The 21527-nt window shown below is 36.9% G+C and overlaps 1 protein-coding gene across 1 annotated transcript in view; it reads left to right on the top strand.

Annotated features, from left to right (window-relative positions):
• Positions 1 to 142: 142 nt before the first annotated feature.
• Positions 143 to 21527, top strand: part of ddb1 (damage-specific DNA binding protein 1) — a 103881-nt gene continuing 82496 nt past the window's right edge. Inside the window, exons 1-6 of the mRNA XM_051940430.1 lie at positions 143 to 309; positions 1678 to 1826; positions 9560 to 9676; positions 11563 to 11784; positions 11899 to 12013; positions 14010 to 14107. Of these exons, the coding sequence (XP_051796390.1) occupies positions 249 to 309; positions 1678 to 1826; positions 9560 to 9676; positions 11563 to 11784; positions 11899 to 12013; positions 14010 to 14107 (762 nt within the window). The 5' untranslated portion in view covers positions 143 to 248. The remainder of the gene's footprint in view (positions 310 to 1677; positions 1827 to 9559; positions 9677 to 11562; positions 11785 to 11898; positions 12014 to 14009; positions 14108 to 21527) is intronic.

Below are 21527 nucleotides of genomic sequence, written 5' to 3' on the forward strand. Positions count from 1 at the left end.
TACCTTTGTAATAAATTCTTAAAACCCTGTATATCTTGTCTAAACAACTCTGTTTGTCTCCTGTCCTGTTTTGCAGCAGGACGCTGCAGTTCGTCATCCTGGCCGCAGAGGGCGCTCTCCTCCTCGGCCTCCCTCCGTCTGTTAACCCGCTCCGTTAACTACTTCCTGCAGTCTTATTATCAATGATTTTAACACTGGTGTGAGATTAAAACACTGCGCTGGTGTTTGTCTTTTGTCGTCGTCCCAACATGTCGTACAACTACGTGGTAACAGCGCAGAAGCCGACGGCGGTGAACGCCTGCATCACGGGTAAATACGCCGCCTCGGTCTGCCGCGTTCGGCTCCGGAGCCCCGACCACCTGCTAGCTAGCCGAGCTCCCGCGCTGCTGCAGCCTCCAGCCGCAGACGGGGCCCTGTAGCCCCGCTAGCCGCTGCTGCTAACTCCGATGTTTACTTGCCGCTCTCTGCACACTTTACTGCATCACAGCCACCGAACACGGGTTTATGTTGTCTGTTTTTCATGCTTATTTTAGCGGTAACCCCAGCTTCGTTCTTATTTTGACAGTAAAGTTAGCTGTTGACGTGTTTGGAGTCACCGCAGATTAAAACGCGTCTCCTGCTGCCATAAAATACGACCTTATCTGACTTTATTTATGAACCTGATAAACAAACTGATGTTAAACTGAAGTATGTAGGTCACTGAGAACACGACGTGTTACATGTGATACTGGTAATGCAGCCAGGACTGAGCTGGTGTTAACTGGATCATGTCACAGCACGTTAATTATCTGATGCCAGAAGCTAAATAACTTCACATTTATATTACAAAACATGGAATAAATGCCTAAAATGCATCATCTGTATTAATATTATTTTGAAATTAGTTGTCCATTTCGTAGTGGTAATATGATACCATAAAATACCATGCATTGTTGTTACATACACTGGTTGATAAATTCCCCAGTGTCATTTATAAATTAAACGGTAATAAAATGTAAAATAACAACCTAGATTTTATATTAATTAGTCTTCCAAGCTGATTAGTGCCAATTAAAAGACATTAGATGAAATTAGACACTACATTTAAATAGTCTAATAGCAAAACTAAGCAAAACAAACTTATTCAATTCAAAAATTGTAAGTATTTTCAAAAAATAAATAAAAATCTTCAAAAAAATCCTAATATTTTCGTTAAGAACATTCCCATAAAAAAACAACTAAAATCCAGCGAATTTCACTGGATTTTAGTTGGATTTTTTTTTTTATGGGAATGTTCTTAGCGAAACATTTTTAACATTTAATTATTTCAGTTAAAAAAATGTTTGAAATTTTTCCAAAAAAATGCAGAAAATGTGGACATCAGAAGTTTCACTGTGAAAATATTCTTTTTTCCACATTTTCAAACTTTGAAACCAGATAATTTGACCCGCAGGACGACACAAGGGCTAAACTTATTGAGTTTTCTTGTGAAATTCAACTCAAAAGAAGATAATTTCAAGATTGTTTGACTTAAGATTTTTAAGATGCATCGTCTTAAAACACATCTCTCCATCTCGCTGAAATGTCTCTTGTTAAGTGAATTTATCTTTAATCAAGTGGAATGAGTTCACTTTTTCTGTGACCACCTGAACAACAGTAAAGCTAACACGTGATAAACATCTGTGCGTGTTTCTTCAGGTCACTTCACCTCTGCAGAAGATCTGAACCTGCTCATAGCCAAAAACACTCGGTTGGAGATCTATGTGGTCACAGCAGAGGGGCTGCGGCCCGTCAAGGAGGTGGGGATGTACGGGAAGATCGCCGTCATGGAGCTCTTCAGGCCAAAGGTCGGTGATGATTCAACATTCAAGAACTTTATCGTCATAAAGCCAGAGTTTGAACACAGACAGAGTTTGAACACAGAAGCTGCTAAACTTTTCTTTCATGCTATGATAATGCCACGTTTGTCATATTGTGTCACCAGTTGGTCTCAGGGCTGTGAGAAAACATTACAGCCAATCTATTCTGTCTATAAACAGGCCCTTAAAGGCATTAGAGGAGATTTAATTTCCTACGACTTTGAACGTAGCATGCGCACATACAACCTCTCCCTCACCCCCCTTTAACCTCCCCCCTCTTAACATTTACGAAGAAACGCCCCCCCCCTCCAGAAACTTGCGTAGGACTCGTGAAGTTGTCTTTTACGGCTGGGTCCCCCTGGATCTTTATCTGCCATTATGTAAAAAAAGATGAGCAAAACAAGTCTCCAGCTAACTACGAAGATATACCAAAGCAACACATACAGAAAACACGTAAGTCCAAGGCGTACGTAATCTACGTAACTAGGCCTGAGCTGGAAGATTTTTGATTGACAGGAAAGGGAGCAAACCAAACGCCTCGGTCCGAGCGCTTTGATTGGCTGATGTTTTTCAGGTCCTGCCATGTCCACAGTTTTTTTTTTTATTTTTTTAATTCTTTTAGAGACCATACATACAAGTCCACTAAAGGTCAGTATATTCATTTTATGTGAATCAGACAAATTAAACAAAAAAAAAACCATCCTCCATAATGCCTTTAAAGTCTTAGATATGAAACCTTTTCGGTATCATCACTGCAGCATTTTAGATAAATATAGTCTGCTGAACTGAGAAAATTTTGTTACATTTCAAGATGCTCTTCTGGTTTTTAAAATCCTTCATGGTTTGGCCAAGCCACTGCTTAGCAATTTTTTAAACTTGAGTAGAGGACGAACCAGAGCTGCCGCATCACATAAACTAATTGTTCCCTACAGAGGCAGTGCTTTTGGCAGGTCTGCCTTCTCAGTGAGAGTAGTCGGGTTTTGGAACTCCATGCCTTGCCATATACGCAATGTCAATATACTGAAAACTTTTAAAAAATTGCTAAAATCATGGTTGCTTCAGAATCAAGTTCGTACTCCTAGCTAGACATGATTTGTTTTAAATTGTCTTTTATTTTGTGCTGCCTGCCTGCTGCCAGTGTTGCCATGTCTGCATCTATCAATGTTATTGTGATGTTTGTTGTATGATGCTGTGCTGTGTGGATGTTGTGACTGGTACTGGTGTTGTCACTGTATTTTAATGAATTATTTACTCTTATTTTGTTATGCTGTTGTTGGCATTTTCATCTGCCCAGGGACTACAGTTGGAAACTAGCTTTATAGCTAAAACTGGTACATTTACAGAAATGTTGATTAATGTGCACTGTCCCTGTTCAAATAAACTAATAAAATAAAAAATAAATAAAATAAACAGCAAAAACACAGCGGTCACCCTGAGTAATGAGATTCCTATTTTGTGAGCTCCCTTCACACACCTGAAGTAGCAAATACAGTAGAATATAATGAAAATAAGATAAAAAATAGTTTAAAAAAGCTTTATTTGTTGTGCAGATGTTAGCATAAGTTAGCAAATTAGCGTAACGTGTGAGCGTTACCCAATCATTTCAAATGACCAAGGCCTCGACTGCAAAATCACACTTTTAAAAACGTTTGATTCCATTTTTATTGTCAGACTTTTATTTATATGTAAAGGGTACAGGATGTAAGGTTGAAATTTAAACAGCCAATCAGAGCGTTCGACACGAGAAGAGTCGATTGATAGTTTTTTAAGAAAAGATCATGAAAGAGCAGATTGAGAGTTTGTCGATCTGTAGCTTGCGGTGTGTTTTTGTCATCTTTTGGTTCGTTTCTTGGATGGAACGTTTATGAATCTGAACAACAGTGGTCTCTTAGATAAAAGAGATATTGGACAGAGTCTGGGATTTGTCTGGCAGGTGAACGCCTGAACAATACACACAACAAAACAATTTTCAAATCAGAATCGTGTTCATGATTTTAGAGTTCTTATTTGTCACATGCACAGATAGATTGTGCACGGAAATGCAAAGTGAGGCTGCTGTAGACATTATAGAAGAAAAATTCTCTTTAAAAACTATAGAAAATTAGAAAAAAGTCACAAATGATGAGGTTGGGATCTTATATTTCACAACATTAAAGTGAAGTACTGTGATTATACCGACAGATATTGCAGTAGAAGTCAGTGAGATTTGTAATTTTGCATCGCCTTGTCACTAAAACTGAGATAATAATGATGATATGATTTTTTTACTGCATTTTGTACAAACAAAGTCTGTTACCATCTGGAGAATCTGATTTAAAAGTCAGCGTCTCCCTGTAGCGCCACAGCGCGTCATTTATTCTGAATATTTCGTGACACATTTTCACTTCAGCTCACTCCTGCTTTACAAATTTTGTTTCTCCCTTCACTTGTTAACTTTTCGCTTTGAGTCACTAACTGACATTTTAACCACAGATGCTGCTATTATGGACGCTAAACTGAGACAATTTCCATTCCATTTTAGCTGCAATATGTCTCAGGGATGTTTGTGTGTGTTTTGATTGTTTTTTTCTTCTGTTTTTAATCGGATTCCTAGAGAAACGCCCTCTCGTTTTGCCTGCAGTGCGGTTGTATTTACAGCTAAATGACAATGAAGGTTAATCTGATTAAAGATACCAATGAAACCTCCCATTTATTATTGGTTTTTACACCTAAGAAATAATAATAAAGTAGTTAAGAGGTGGTTTAGAGACTATAAAATCGCTGAATTGCTGATCTTTTTCTCAACAATAGAAGCTAGATATTTAGCTAGCTGTTACTGCTGACCACTGATGGAAAACAGTCCAAAGAATGAGTCTGATCCTGATAATATGAGGTAGAGAGAGACATTCAATCAAGGCTGACAATGGATGAAAAGATGGAAAATAGAAGAGAGGACTTAGCTTTGCTCTACACATTCTTTAGGAACACTGTTGGATGATGCTGACAACAAAAACAAGACTAAAAATGACCAAGACAAGACAACATAGTGGAAAACAAAACGACATAAGCAAGACGCGAAATGACAAAAAACGACAAAAACAAGACGCAAAAGGACAAAAACAAGACGCAAAAGGACAAAAGCGAGACGCAAAAGGACAAAAGTGAGACGCAAAAGGACAAAAGTGAGACGCAAAAGGACAAAAGTGAGACGCAAAAGGACAAAAACAAGACGCAAAAGGACAAAAAACGACGAAAACGAGACGCAAAACGACAAAAACGAGACGCAAAATGACAAAAACAAGACATAAAATGACAAAAATAAAAACTACAGAATCGAGACACAAAGCAACAAAAGCAAGACAAAACGACAAAAACGACACGCAAAAAGCAAAAATGTCATCAACTGGATGTGCCAACAGGTTGTGGGACACGTTCCATTCATCATGATGATTATTTATAATATGTTGATTTAAAAAAAATTCTCACAATTACAAGAGACATCTGAAAAAAACAAAACAGAAAAGGAGATTTAAATTTCCTTTTAACCGTTTCATTACAGATTCAGTTTGTTCATCAGAAAGTGGACAAGAGAAAATGTCAGTTTAGTGGAAACTCCAGAATTATTTAGTATTTTAAAATATTCTCTAGCATTCTTTTCTCCTAGTTTTTTTAGATTTGGCCTCAGGAACAAGAACGTTTCCACAATAACTGCATGTTTTAGTATTTTGTACATGGATTATTTGACTCGTATGCTCTTGTGGAAGCACACATCGTGCACTCAGTCGTCGTGGTAATGCTTCTTTTCTGTTCCTCTGGAGTCCACTTCAGGATGCTGTTCACTACACCCCCCTATCTGTGAGTTCTGACTTCATATCTGCTGCTGAGCATCAGTCCCTTGTAGTCGAGTCTCGTGGGCTTCAGCAGATGACAGAGTTGACGTCTTGTAAACCCTCGGGTGTTTGTCTGAGTGAAAAGTACGGCATCGACCCGGCCCATAAGTTGTTGTGCGAATGCTTTTACAAACTCCTCGGTGATGTCTCCTGTTTTAATCAAAAAACATGAATGAAAACCTGACACAAATGATTTCTCTGTCAGAATAATGATGTTTTCAGCACATTGTCCAGCCCTGATCTCGTCGGTTCATCTCTGAGCTCATCATCTGTGACCAGGGTTCTCGCCAGCACATTTCAGCGTAACGGGCCGTTACGCTGTCAGTTTAAAAGGTTACGCTGTGATTAGGGCCGCTGCGCTGTTATTTTGACAGATAACACCATGTGCGTTTGTTTTTATCGACTGGGTGCCTATCTAGGTTAATTTATGTCTCCCCACCTCAGCCGTACTTTCCTGTCCATTGACCCGTTCCCGTCTACAATTAAGAGTCGCTTCCAATCTGGGGGTTACAATTAGCATGTCTCGGTTGTTTCCGTGATGCCATGTACGGTGAACAGTGACCTAAATGACGAGCATTTGGAGCATCTGTGTGACGCTCATTGGCTGACATCTGGGCCGGCCGCTCATGAGATTTAATGAAGGCTACTGCACATGTGCCGTTACGCTGTAAAAAAAAACCTGGTGAGAACCCTGGTGACATTTTCTCATGAATTGATTTCTCCTGTAACAGCAAAACATGTCGGACAATCTCTTGTAGGTGAAACAAACGATTTTAGTGCCGTTTAACAGAAATGTTTGTAAATTTTAAGGTGGAAAACTGTCAAACCATGACGGTAAAAATATGTAAACTCTGAAGCAGTTGCCCTGGATCACTGTAAATAAGTCAATCAGGGATTAAAATGTATTTTTTGCATTTTTTTCTCTTGAAAAAATGCATTTCCCTATTCTTACACAGTGGTTTAATGGGAAAATGCCATAATATGTAACATCAACACTGATTTTTGCATTTTTTTCTCAAAAGGAGTAAAATTTTTCACAGTTAAATGTCCGTACTGATGATGGAAACATGCTGTTAGATTTATGAGGAAAATGACCGTTATAGCATTTATGTCATGTAAAAACAAGCAACTTTAACTAATATAGAGCAACTTTAACTAATATAGAGCAACTTTAACTAATATAGAGCAACTTTAATTCATGTAGAGCAACTTTAACTAATATAGAGCAACTTTAACTAATATAGAGCAACTTTAATTCATATAAAGCAACTTTAATTCATTTAGAGCAACTTTAACTCATTTAGAGCAACTTTAACTCATTTAGAGCAACTTTAATTCATGTAGAGCAACTTTAACTCATTTAGAGCAACTTTAACTAATATAGAGCAACTTTAACTAATATAGAGCAACTTTAATTCATATAAAGCAACTTTAATTCATTTAGAGCAACTTTAACTCATTTAGAGCAACTTTAATTCATGTAGAGCAACTTTAACTCATTTAGAGCAACTTTAACTAATATAGAGCAACTTTAACTAATATAGAGCAACTTTAATTCATATAAAGCAACTTTAATTCATTTAGAGCAACTTTAACTCATTTAGAGCAACTTTAACTCATGTAGAGCAACTTTAACTAATATAGAGCAACTTTAACTCATGTAGAGCAACTTTAATTCATTTAGAGCAACTTTAACTAATATAGAGCAACTTTAATTCATGTAGAGCAACTTTAACTAATATAGAGCAACTTTAATTCATTTAGAGCAACTTTAACTAATATAGAGCAACTTTAACTCATTTCGAGCAACTTTAACTAATATAGAGCAACTTTAACTAATATAGAGCAACTTTAATTCATGTAGAGCAACTTTAACTAATATAGAGCAACTTTAATTCATTTAGAGCAACTTTAACTCATTTAGAGCAACTTTAACTCATGTAGAGCAACTTTAACTAATATAGAGCAACTTTAACTCACATAGAGCAACTTTAATTCATTTAGAGCAACTTTAACTAATATAGAGCAACTTTAATTCATGTAGAGCAACTTTAACTAATATAGAGCAACTTTAATTCATTTAGAGCAACTTTAACTAATATAGAGCAACTTTAACTCATGTAGAGCAACTTTAACTAATATAGAGCAACTTTAACTAATATAGAGCAACTTTAATTCATGTAGAGCAACTTTAACTAATATAGAGCAACTTTAACTCATTTAGAGCAACTTTAACTAATATAGAGCAACTTTAATTCATGTAGAGCAACTTTAACTAATATAGAGCAACTTTAACTAATATAGAGCAACTTTAACTCATGTAGAGCAACTTTAACTAATATAGAGCAACTTTAATTCATGTAGAGCAACTTTAACTAATATAGAGCAACTTTAACTCATGTAGAGCAACTTTAACTAATATAGAGCAACTTTAATTCATTTAGAGCAACTTTAACTAATATAGAGCAACTTTAACTAATATAGACCAACTTTAACTAATATAGAGCAACTTTAACTAATATAGAGCAACTTTAATTCATGTAGAGCAACTTTAACTAATATAGAGCAACTTTAATTCATTTAGAGCAACTTTAACTCATTTAGAGCAACTTTAACTCATGTAGAGCAACTTTAACTAATATAGAGCAACTTTAACTCATGTAGAGCAACTTTAATTCATTTAGAGCAACTTTAACTAATATAGAGCAACTTTAACTCATGTAGAGCAACTTTAATTCATTTAGAGCAACTTTAACTAATATAGAGCAACTTTAACTCATGTAGAGCAACTTTAACTAATATAGAGCAACTTTAATTCATGTAGAGCAACTTTAACTAATATAGAGCAACTTTAATTCATGTAGAGCAACTTTAACTAATATAGAGCAACTTTAACTCATTTAGAGCAACTTTAATTCATGTAGAGCAACTTTAACTAATATAAAGCAACTTTAACTCATTTAGAGCAACTTTAATTCATATAAAGCAACTTTAACTCATTTCGAGCAACTTTAACTCATTTCGAGCAACTTTAACTCATTTAGAGCAACTTTAACTAATATAGAGCAACTTTAACTCACATAGAGCAACTTTAACTCATTTAGAGCAACTTTAACTAATATAGAGCAACTTTAACTCACATAGAGCAACTTTAACTCATTTAGAGCAACTTTAACTCACATAGAGCAACTTTAATTTATTTAGAGCAACTTTAACTCATTTAGAGCAACTTTAACTCAAATAGAGCAGTTTTACTTCATGTGTGCGTTCATATTTCCAGCTGTTTCTGCATATTGTTCATGTTTGTCGTCACCAGAAACACACATTAAACACACCAGCTGCTGTGTTGATGGTGGACAGAATGCTGTCATATTTATAGACGGTCACACAAACTTTATTTTATAGGTGTTTTCATGTAAATTTTTTCAAGTAAAACTGTTTTTTACAGTAAAATGTTGAATTGAGCACATTTTTTTTGCTGTAAAATCAACAGTAATGATAAGTTTCTTCACCTTAAATGAAGAAAATGTTTGACAGCAGCGTTCTGGGAACCACAGCTGCCTGACAATGACAATTTGTTTTTTACAGTGTATAAATGGGCAGAAAATACTCGCTAGCATCGCACCATCGAGGCTGTGAATGCTTAATTTCCTTGTCTCCAGATATCTGCTGACCTTCATTTGTTTTTGGGCTAATGCAGTGTTCTTTCTCTCCAGAATACTGAGGAACTCCCAGCGTGGTTCTTCTGTTCTTTAGCCTCCGGCGCTGCGAACCTCAGCTGAACCTTTCTAACGAACTTAAACCCTTCCTCTGGGTGTTTGATGAGCTTTTTTTTTGTTCCTCGTTCTTCAGGGCGAGAGCAAAGACCTGCTGTTCATCCTCACGTCCAAGTACAACGCCTGCATCCTGGAGTACAAGCAGAACGGGGACAGCATCGACATCATCACCCGCGCCCACGGCAACGTCCAGGTGAGCGACCAATCAGCATGCTCCGTCCTCGTTACAGTAAAATGCGTCTTTATTGCTTTATCTGACACAAATCCCTGCATTTTACTGTTATTTTTGACCACTTAATGCACAGAAATGTCAGTTCTACTCAACTAAATGCCACCCAAATTCATACAATAGTTTAAAAAAAATACCTTTTGTAAAATTATTCTCAATTATTATCATTTTGGTGCTGGAAATTTTTAGTTTGCCGCTCATTAAAACATGCTTGGAGGTGCCAACAAATTTGTGTGTGTTTTGAGAACTCTGCAGTTTCCCTTAGACCAGGGGTGTCCAACATGAGGCCTGAGGGCCAAAAGTGGTCCTCCAGAGGGTCCAATAAGGTCCTCAAAGAGTAAAAATTACAGAGAAGACATTAACTGCAGATTAAATTAGTAAAACTATAAATTTAGAATCATTTCTAGATTCTGACAAGTTGTTCTGATCATAAAGTAAAATACTGGATTGTTCTTTGTTCCTTTGTGTCTCATTTTTGTGATATTTTGTCTTGTTTTTGTTATTTTTGTCCAACTTTTCTCGTTTCTAATGTTTTTGTTGTTTTGTGTTTCCTTTTTGTGTTTTTTGTCTAATTTTTGTCATTTTGCTTTATTCATTGTTTTGTGCATCATTTTGTCATTTTGTGTTTTTTGTCTATTTTTTTTTGTCATTTTGCCTCTCATTTTTGTCACCGGTCTCATGTTTTTGTCTCGTTTGTGTTTTTTTTGTCTTACTTTTGTTAATTTGTGTTTTGCTTCATTCATTGTTTTGTGCATTGTTTTTGTCATTTTGTGTTTTTTGTCTATTTTTTTTTGTCATTTTGCCTCTCATTTTTGTCACCGGTCTCATGTTTTTGTCTCGTTTGTGTTTTTTTTGTCTTACTTTTGTTAATTTGTGTTTTGCTTCATTCATTGTTTTGTGCATTGTTTTTGTCATTTTGTGTTTTTTGTCTATTTTTTTTGTCATTTTGCCTCTCATTTTTGTCACCGGTCTCATGTTTTTGTCTCGTTTGTGTTTTTTTTGTCTTACTTTTGTTAATTTGTGTTTTGCTTTTGTTGTTTTGTGTATCGTTTGTGTTGTTTTGTTTGTTTTTTGTCTCACTTGTGTTCTTTGTCTTCCTTTTCGTCATTTTGTTTCTCGCTTTTGTCATTTTTGCTCTTGTTTGTCATTTTTTGTCCATATTTTTGTCGCTTTATAACTTTTTGGTCTAATTTTTTCTCTTTTTGTTTTGTTTCGTGTCGCTTGTCTTGTTTTTGTCGTTTTGTGTCTCATTTCTGTAATATTTTGTCTTGTTTTTTTGTCCTTTTTTTGTCTGACTTTTGTTGTTTTGATCATAAAGTAAATCCTCTGTGGTTCAGCTCCAGGTGACTAAATGTTGTGTTTCTTTGTAGAAACTCTGTGATCTGGAAGTTGTAATGTGGAAATGATAAACTGAGGCTGGATGCTGCTGAAATTTCACTTATTTTTCCTTAGAAACTTCAGATTGTTCATGATGTTTAGTAGAAAGATAGCTCCTTAAATGTGAACTTTTTCAGAATGAACGTTTTGCACTAAAACAAAGGAAGCATCAGATTTATTGTGGTTATTTACAGGTTATTCTGCTGTGATTTTACTGATCACTGGAGACCAACCTGGACTAAAATAAGTTTGACTGCCTGCCTTAGGGGATCAATAAAGTTGATGAGCGTCTTTCATTTAACACTTTAAAGTCCTTCTTTTCTTTAATATGGTTTATGTCAGCTAAGTTATGGAGGCTTTTGGTTTTATTTTAAAGTCAGACATCTGGGAAAGTTGACTGACTGTCCCGTATGAAGCAGCAGTCAGAGAACAGACTGATTTTTATTCTGTCTAATAATAAAAATATCTTTCAGGATCGGATCGGGCGCCCGTCAGAGACCGGTATCATCGGTATCGTCGACCCAGAGTGCCGTATGATCGGTCTGCGGCTCTACGACGGCCTGTTTAAGGTGATTCCTTTGGACCGGGACAACCGAGAGCTGAAAGCTTTTAACATCCGCCTGGAGGAGCTGCAGGTCATCGATGTTCACTTCCTGTACGGCTGCCAGGCGCCGACCGTCTGCTTCATCTACCAGGTAACAGCCACGTGTTTAGGGAATAAAACCCTTGGATGAACTCCAAGCACTTTATGGGAGTGTTTTACCTCTGAGACGTACATCCGTAACGTTTTGTTGTGTTTCGTGCTTCAGGATCCTCAGGGACGACATGTGAAGACCTACGAGGTTTCTCTGAGGGAGAAGGAGTTCAACAAAGGTCCCTGGAAACAGGAGAACGTGGAGGCCGAGGCGTCGATGGTCATCCCAGGTAATTACAGATGAACGCGCTCATTAAGTCGTTCCAGTGTTTACCCTCTTTTAAATAAAGAATCCCGGAATAAAAACCTGATGGTAACGAGACCTACTGATATGTCAAAGTGAAACTGTGTTGGAAAAGACAGAAGAAGAGGAAAACATTTGAGTTCAGTTCTGTCAAAAATATAATTAAATTTAGAGACATTTCACGATTGTGGACTTTTCTGTAGTTTCAGGCTCATTTTTGATGCAATTTTGTCATTTTAGTTTTAAAATTTAGAGTAATTTTGGACAAACGGAGTCTTTTTGAATCATGTCTGAATAACTGAAGTTTTCTCTGGTGAATTATCAGAAAACAGAAACACATCCAGGATACCAGTGATTCTTTGTCACACTGTGATACATCCCATAATTCTGGTTATACAGAAGAGGACCAAAAATCAGATTCATTCTTTATCTTGTCACACCTGGATGGATGTGAAAATGACTACCCATTTTTGTGTCAGTTTTGGCCCATTTTGTGGTGATTTCTGAGTCTCTTTCAGGGCATTTCTTTCCTTTTTGTAGTAATTTTGCAGTTTTTTGTGGCAGCTTTGGGTCTTTGGTGTCATCTTGCCTATTTTTGTGGTGATTTTGCTTCTTTCGTGGTGCTTTTTGTGTCTCTTTGAGGTCATTTCTGCCCCTTTTCTGTTAATTTTCTACCTTTTTGGTGACTTTGGTGTGGTTTTTCCTGTTTTTGCGGTTGATTTTTGTCTCTCTGAGGTCATTTCTTCCCCTTTTGTGGTAGTTTTACGATTTTTTTTCCTTCGATTTTGAGTCTTTGGTGTAATTTTGTGTCTTTTTGTGGGGATTTTGCATCCGTTTGTGAGTATTTTGCGATTTTTTTGTGTTATTTTGCGTGCCTTTCAGGTAATTTCTGATCTTTTTGTGTTAATTTTGCAGTTTTTTGCTTCGGATTTGAGTCTCTGAGTCTCTTCTGTGGTGATTTTGTGTCTCTGAGGTAATTTCTGCCGTCTGTGGTGATTTTGTCGGGTTTTTTTGTGGCAACTTTAAGAATTTTAGGTGATTTGCCTCTTTTGTATTCATTTCACATCTTTTTGTGGTAATTTCTAACATTTCTGTGGTGATTTTGAATCCCTTTGAGGTCATTTCTGCCCTTTTTGTGGTGATATTGCAGTTTTTTTTTGTGGTAACTTTGAGACTTTGGTGTAATTTTTTGTGTTGATTTTGTATCTTTTTGTGGTAATTTTACCTCTTTTGCTGTGATTTTGTGTCTCTTAGGTCATTTCTGCCCTTTTGGGGGTAATTTTGTAGCTTTTTTGTGGCGACCTTGTGTCTTTGGTGTAATTTGCCTGTTTTTTTGCATTTCTTTGTGTTGATTTTGTGTCTTTTAGGTCATTTCTGCCCTTTTTGGGGTAATTTTCACCTTGTTTTTGTGGCAACCTTGTGTCTTTGGCGTCATCTTGCCTGTTTTTTTGGATTTTTTGTGGTGATTTTGTGCCTTTTTGTGGTAATTTTACCTCTCTTGCTGTGATTTGGTGTCTTTTAGGCCATTTCTGCCCTTTTTGGGATAATTTTGTAGTTTTTTTGGTGTCATCTTGCCTGTTTTTGTTGTGATGTGGAGCCTTTGTGTGGTAAAAATGGCTCCAATTTTCTGAAGACAAAAGCAGATTTCGTGTTTTGACTGTGACACCTGTATGGATGTAAAACTGATTTGGTTGCAGATGTGTTTCTCCTCCTAAATGTCATGTGTCTGTCTGCTGTACTGATGAAATTCTGAGGCTCAGAAATGATGGAAAACAGCAAAAAAGTGGGAAAATTCAGGCCTGTAGCTCTGAAACTATTCATGATATGAAGGTAAAACTTTGCGTGGCTTCGTTAAATAAACTAAAGTTACCGTAGATGAAGAATCTGCTGATTTTGAGGAGCTCTGGGGGGAGTTTTATTCAGGTTTTGCTTTCCAGAGCAGAAGCAGCTCTGACTCTGCTGCCTGTGATCTTGTATTTCAGTTCCAGAACCATTTGGTGGAGCTATAATCATAGGACAAGAATCCATCACCTACCACAACGGAGACAAGTACTTGGCCATCGCTCCTCCAACGATCAAGGTAAACAGCAGAGCTCTGCTAGTGTCTGGGCTTTATTAAAACCTGGAATCTGTTGTTTTTTTATCCCTCTAAATGCTTCAGGTTTCAGTATATTAGCTCCCAACAGAAGGGAGATAAATATTTCAGGAGTATGCGTGTCGAAGTGAGTGTTTTTACTAAAAAACAAGAGTAATGCATTCTTTATTTTCCTGCAGCAGCACCGATACTCCCTGCTGAAAATTTTATTAGCTCCGCTTAAATCAACATGTTTCTCCATCGTAACCGGAGCACACATGAAAGATTAGGTCATAAATAGGAAATGTACACAAATAACAGCCTGTTCCCTCAGCCCGGAGCAGTTTCTGGCTGTTTCTCTTTGCTCTGGGCTCATTTTTCTTCACTGTCGGCTCATTTTTTACCGCATTTTAAAGTCCTGAACCTCCATGGAAACAGAATATATTTCTTTCTGTATTCATTAAAAAAATTTTCTGAAAATTTTCTAAATAAAAAAAAGTTCCTCGACATGTAAAAGATTTTCTTCAGGTGCTACAAACACAGGAAAATAAAATAAATGATGACATGTTATGGATGTTTAAATTTAAAACAGCTGAGTCAATAATAGCTTCATGAAGGCACAGAGAAGAGCAAAATTTATAGATTTTATACAGAATTATGTTACTGCAAGCAGTTTATTTTAGGCAAAAGTTTAAATAGGTCAAAATGTTTAAATGCAAATTATGAGTTGCATAACATGCTTTTATGTAAAGTATGACTCATGAAAAGAAATTAAGAACTTTGACTTTATTTATCTTGTGACTAAAAACCATAAGGTATAATTTAGGTGCAAAGATCAAATTAGTGAAAATGAATTTCCTTGTTAATGACCTTAACTTTAAAGGTCAAAAAAGACAAAACAAAAATGGTATTTCTTTCTGTATTTATTTATAAAAATATTTTTTAAAAACTCTAAAAAATGGAATCAACATGTAGAAGATTTTCTTCAGGTGTTAAAAACACAGGAAAAAATAAAAGGTGACTGTACACCTTTAAGATATTTAAATTTGTGCATTTTTTCAGTTTTTACACTCTTCTCCTGTGTCTTCTGTGTAAACAAAGCCTGCAGTTCAATTGAAAGTCATTTAATTTTCATCACACGACTGTTTCTCACACCCGAGTCACTAATGGCTTCATGAATGTGCAGAAAAGAACAGATTTTTAAATTTTTTTTTACATAATTTTGTTGCTGCAAACTCTTTATTTTGGTGATTTTGTGAAACGAAACATTCAAGTAAAAAAAAAAATGTAGGTCAAAATTTTTAAATACAAAGTATGACTTGCATACCATGCTTTTATGTAAAATATGACTCATAAAAATGACATAACACAATGTTTAAATGAAGAACTTTGTGTTTTCATAACTTTTGACTAAAAACTACTAAGTATAATTTAGGAACTCCGTTGAAATTAGTAAAAATTTGACTTCCTGTTTGTTGATCTTCACTTGAAAGGTCAAAGAAAGTGCATTTAATGTTTTTGTTTTAATCTTTCACTTGGGATGAACTTACTAAAATTTATCTAGTATCTAATACTAATAATTTGGACTGAGAATAAGTTGTTTGTTTTTTAAGTCATAATAAAGTGAATCTTTTTACGAAATATTGCCATTTTCTGGACCGTCAAAAAGTCAAGAATCCACTGATTTCTTTGTGTTTTTGCAGTTTCTGGCTCCGATAAATGATGTATCTTGTATTTTTATTTGTTTATTTATTTTTACAAAAGCTTATGTGTTTAGAGAATTAAACGAAAAAATCATGAAATTCCCGGCGCTGCAATTCCATCAGTGTATTTTCCCCTTCATAGTTTTGCTGTTTTATGAGTTTTTTTGGGTTTTAATGCACCATTAGCTGTGGGTTTAGAGTTAATAATATTTATCTGAGACTCCCCATTAGTCACTTAAAGCGTGTTTGATGAAGATGAAATGTCTCTTAAAACCAAAAATAGAAGTCCAGCTGTTTTTTACAGACATTATAAGGATTTATGTTGAGTGTCTGCAAATCACAGAGAGCAGTAAACAGAAAAAAAGTTCTTTGTAGCGTCTATAAACGGCGTGAGTCAGTCCCGTTGGAAGGATCAGAGATCACCTGCTGGTTCCTCATCTGAAGGGTCCTCATCAGATGTTTGTAGAGGCACTAGAGGGTCTGGATGATGTTTGCTTTGGAGAGATGAATCAGTCGTTTATTGTCCTCAAACAGATGCAGGACGACGACCCCGGTTGTTGTGATGTCAAGAGCCTTGTGATAGCTCTCAAACACACTCCAGCTCTCACCGTCAAGTCGATATTCCGCGTAAATAAAACCAAAAAAAACCTCAAACAAGCCACAAAAACACACAAAGGGTTTGTTTGAAAGTTGCTCTGCTGGTTCTCGTTATCATATTTAGCTGTGTTGACCCCAAAAAATGCAGGAGCTGCTGTGAAAATGATCCAGAAATGGAGCTCTGATGATGTTTCATTACAGCGGTGGGGGTAATATTGCACGGGGAGCAATGATGCTTCTTCTTCTGTAATTGGGAACCGGAGCAGATGACGGATCATTAACCAAACTGCACATAAAGCCACAAGCTGTGATGATAGTCGAGTATTTATGTCGCCCACAACAACATTTTCTTCATGTAATCATGTCGTTATATTTCAATAAACACAAACGTTCCTGAGCAGCTAAAACCAGCAAACATATTGAAGTTGATTTAATGCACCGTCGCAGGTGTCAGAGATGTGTCAAAATACACAGCAGAGGATATAAATGGGTTAATATTTACAGCAGGAGTGTCAAATATATAATATAAATAACCACAACTCCACATTTCCTTTGTTTTAGTGCAAAAAAGTACATTCTGCAAAACATCATGAGCAACCTGAAATTTATGAAGAAGAATAAATTCAATTTCATCAACATTCAGCCTCAGTTTATCATTTCCACATTACAACTTCCAGATCCGAGTGTCTGCAAAGGAACACAACATTTAGTCATCTGGAACTGAACCAGAGAGGATTTTACTGTATGATCAAAACCATAGAAGTAAAAAAACAACAACCAAAAAATCACATAAATGAGACACAAAATGATAAATAAAAGGGATAGAAAAACAAAGAACATGACACAAAACAAAACAGAAAGGGACAAAAAAGTTGCAAACTGACAAAAAAAATGGACAAATGAGACAAAAACTTGAAACAAACGACAAGAAAAGACAAAAAAGACAAAAACAAGACAAAAATATAACAAAAATGAGATTAAAAAAATGGACAAACAGTAAAAACTTGACAAATTAACAACATCGGCGCTGCATCGTGCATGTATTATGTATGTACGATGCAACGTCGATGTCCGTCCGTGCTCCGTGCTCCGGTCGGACGCTGATTTCTGTTGCATTTCATGCTCACTTCCGCTTTTGATGACGTATCGTGCTCAGACGATTACTTGAGGCTTCGTTAGCTGCAGCCCTAGATACACAAAACAATGAATAAAACAATACACAAAATGACAAAATAAGACGAAAAACACAAGCGAGACAAACAGGAAACACAAATCGACAAAAACAAGAGACAAACGACAAACGTCAAAGTTCAAAAAACTAAATATGACTGAATATGAAATGAGACAACCGAAACGAAACAAGAGACAAGAAATTTGACAAAAAAATTGCAAAGCGACAGAAAAATGGACACAAATGAGACCAAAAATGACAAAAGTGTGAAACAAAACAACAAAAATGATACACAAAACAACAAATAAAGCAAAACATAAAATGACAAAAAACACAAATGAGACTAAAAGGAGAAACAAAATGAGACAAACGACGCAAAAGAAGATAAAAAGACAAGGAATTTGACAAAATTAAAAAGCGACAAAAAATGGACAAAAAGGAAACACAAAAAGACCAAAACCTGAAGCAAAATAAAAAAATGAGACACACGGCAATAATCTGAAAACAAAAAGAAACACTAAATATTACAAAAATTAGACAAAAAAGTTACAAAGCAACAAAAAATTTACAAACTACACAAACGAGACCAAAGATGACAAAAGCGGGAAATAAAATGACAAAAAAGTAGACAAACAAGCGAGACAAAAAACAGAACAAACAAAACGTGAGACAAATGACAAAATCAGACAAAAAAGACAGAAAAAAACAACAAAAACAAGACAAAAATGAGACGAAAAACAACAAAAGAACAATGCAATATTTTACTTTATGATCCAAACAACTTGTCATGGTCTAGAAATTATTTTAAGTTTCTAGTTTTACAAATTTGCAATCTGCAGTTAATGTCTTCTCTGGAATTTTTACACTTTGAGGGACGGATTGGACCCTCTGGAGGACCACTTTTGGACCACGGGCCTCATGTTTGACCTGACACCTGAGCCCCAGATGTTCGACTTGTTGATAAAATTGCAGCTGTTGAACAGTTTTGCCGCCTTCAGTTGTTTGTTTTTGCGTTGAATCTCTCGATCAGGCGGGTTTACTCCTGTCATCACGGCGACCGCGGCTTCCTCCACTTTGAACGTTATCTAGATGAAGAGGCAGCCGACTCGCTCCCATTTAGCAGAAGCTGGAGGCCCGGAGGAGCTCGTCTGCAGCCTCCTGCTTCTATAATTAGAGGATGTTCTCTCCGCGGTTTCATGAATTTTGGAACGAGTGCAGAGCAGCCATTAGGTCCGGCAGAAGACTTTTTTTTTAACACGACGACACTAGACGATGAAGCCCCAAATTATGTTGACACGAGACAATGAAGCCCCAAATTCTGACGACACGAGACCATGAAGCCCCAAATTCCGATGACACGAGATGATGAAGCCCCAAATTCTGACGACACAAGACGATGAAGCCCCAAATTCTCACGACACGAGTCGATGAAGCCCCGAATTACGACGACACAAGTCGATGAAGCCCCGAATTGCGACGACACGAGACGATGAAGCCCCGAATTGCGACGACACGAGACGATGAAGCCCCGAATTACAACGACACGAGACGATGAAGCCCCGAATTACGACGACACGAGACGATGAAGCCCCGAATTACGACGACACGAGACGATGAAGCCCCGAATTACGACGACACGAGACGATGAAGCCCCGAATTGCGAAGACACGAGACGATGAAGCCCCGAATTGCGAAGACACGAGACGATGAAGCCCCGAATTGCGAAGACACGAGACGATGAAGCCCCGAATTGCGAAGACACGAGACGATGAAGCCCCGAATTGCGAAGACACGAGACGATGAAGCCCCAAATTGCCAAGACACGAGACGATGAAGCCCCAAATTGCCAAGACACGAGACGATGAAGCCCCAAATTGCCAAGACACGAGACGATGAAGCCCCAAATTGCCAAGACACGAGACGATAAAGCCCCAAATTGCCAAGACACGAGACGATGAAGCCCCAAATTGCCAAGACACGAGACGATGAAGCCCCAAATTATGTCGACACGAAACGATGAAGCCCCAAATTCTGACGACACGAGACGATGAATCCCCAAATTCCGACGACACGAGACGATGAATCCCCAAATTCCGACGACACGAGACGATGAATCCCCAAATTCCGACGACACGAGACGATGAAGCCCCAAATTCCGACGACACGAGACGATGAAGCCCCAAATTCCGACGACACGAGACGATGAAGCCCCAAATTCCGACGACACGAGGCGATGAAGCCCCAAAATTCCGGAGACACGAGACGATGAAGCCCCAAATTACGAAGACACGAGACGATGAAGCCCCAAATTCTGACGACACGAGACGATGAAGCCCCGAATTCTGACGACACGAGACGATGAAGCCCCAAATTACGACGACACGAGGCGATGAAGTCCCAAATTACGACGACACGAGGCGATGAAGTCCCAAAGTATGACGACACGAGGCGTTGAAGCCCCAAAGTACGAAGACACGAGGCGTTGAAGCCCCAAAGTACGAAGACATGAGACGATGAAGCCCCGAATTACGACGACACGAGACAATGAAGCCCCATATTATGACGACACGAGACGATGAAGCCCCAAATTATGACGACACGAGGGAGAAATAAATAGATTTTGAAGTTTCCGATGGTCCTTGAACCATCTGGTTGGGAAACCGAATTTAACCTTAAAATCGTGATATTTCATCCAGACCACTTAATATTTCATTTGCAAAAAATAAACTTGCATAAAAATAAGCTTCCTGCAACCAGATTCTATAGAAACGGTAAAAAAATTGAATTGCTTTTCTCTGTCTAACTATGAAGCACATTATTGATTAGACTCCAACTAACAGTCGCTCAACTAAAATTAATCCATTTACTGTAAACAGATTCTGTAAAAAAACAAAAAATTCTGATTTCCTCAGTGTATCTGTTAAGATTTTATTGGAAAAATACCTAAAAGTAAGCTTAAATAGCCTAAATTAAACCATTTACTCTGAACAGATTCTGTAAAAAACAAAAAATTCTGCATTCCTCAGTGCAGCTGTGAAGCTAAAAATGACTTAACTCCAACCAACATTTACTAAACAAAAATTAAATCTATTTACTAGAGCCAGAAATTGTTGTCAGATTTCTGAAATTTCAGTGTTCCTTCAGCTAATCAATGTGACTTTGGATTTTATTTGTGGAAACAACCAAAAATTAAGCTAAAAATTTAGATATTTCACTTGATCCTACACGACTTGTTTAAAAATTTGCCTAAATTAAACCATTTACTGTGAACACATTCTGCAGAAAACTATAAATTCTGCTCCTCTCTGTGTAACTGTGAAGCTAATTATTGACTTAACTCCAACCAACGATTGCTAAACAAAAATTAATCCATTTATTAGAGCCAGAAACTGCTGTCAGATTTTCGGCATTTCAATGGTTGGTTCGTTGATTTTGGATGTCTTTGAGAAAAACAATCAAAAAAAGCTAAAAAAAGCTAAAAATCTCGATATTTCGCCGAAATCACTCAATTCATGTTGAAAAGCGTGCCTAAATTTATTGTCCTATCTGAAATTCCTGGTTCCTAAAGTGATTTCTTGTAATTGTTCACTTTGTTTGGCCAATTATTTAAATTACAAACAATAAAATTAAATGTACAATTGAATATTGTGCAGATAAAGAAGCAAAAACTGATATTTTAATCACTTTAAATGGATGATCTGTTGTCAAAATTGATTGATGGCGTGTTTTTGCACTAGTCATTGTTTACAGATGCATATGAACCCTGAAAAAATAGTTGTAGAATGTGCTACTACCAGATTTTACAGTGTGTGGATTGTTGGGAAGATGATGAAATTCAACTTTTGTTTGGTATTTTTTCTGATTTCCATCATTCTGAAAAGCATTTCTGAGTTCTGTCTCCTTCTTCGTGGTTGTTTTGCTTCCAGGACTTTATATTGCAGTAAAAATGAACTCA

This window comes from Acanthochromis polyacanthus, chromosome 2, assembly GCF_021347895.1.
Source record: "Acanthochromis polyacanthus isolate Apoly-LR-REF ecotype Palm Island chromosome 2, KAUST_Apoly_ChrSc, whole genome shotgun sequence".
Taxonomy (NCBI): Eukaryota; Metazoa; Chordata; class Actinopteri; family Pomacentridae; genus Acanthochromis; species Acanthochromis polyacanthus.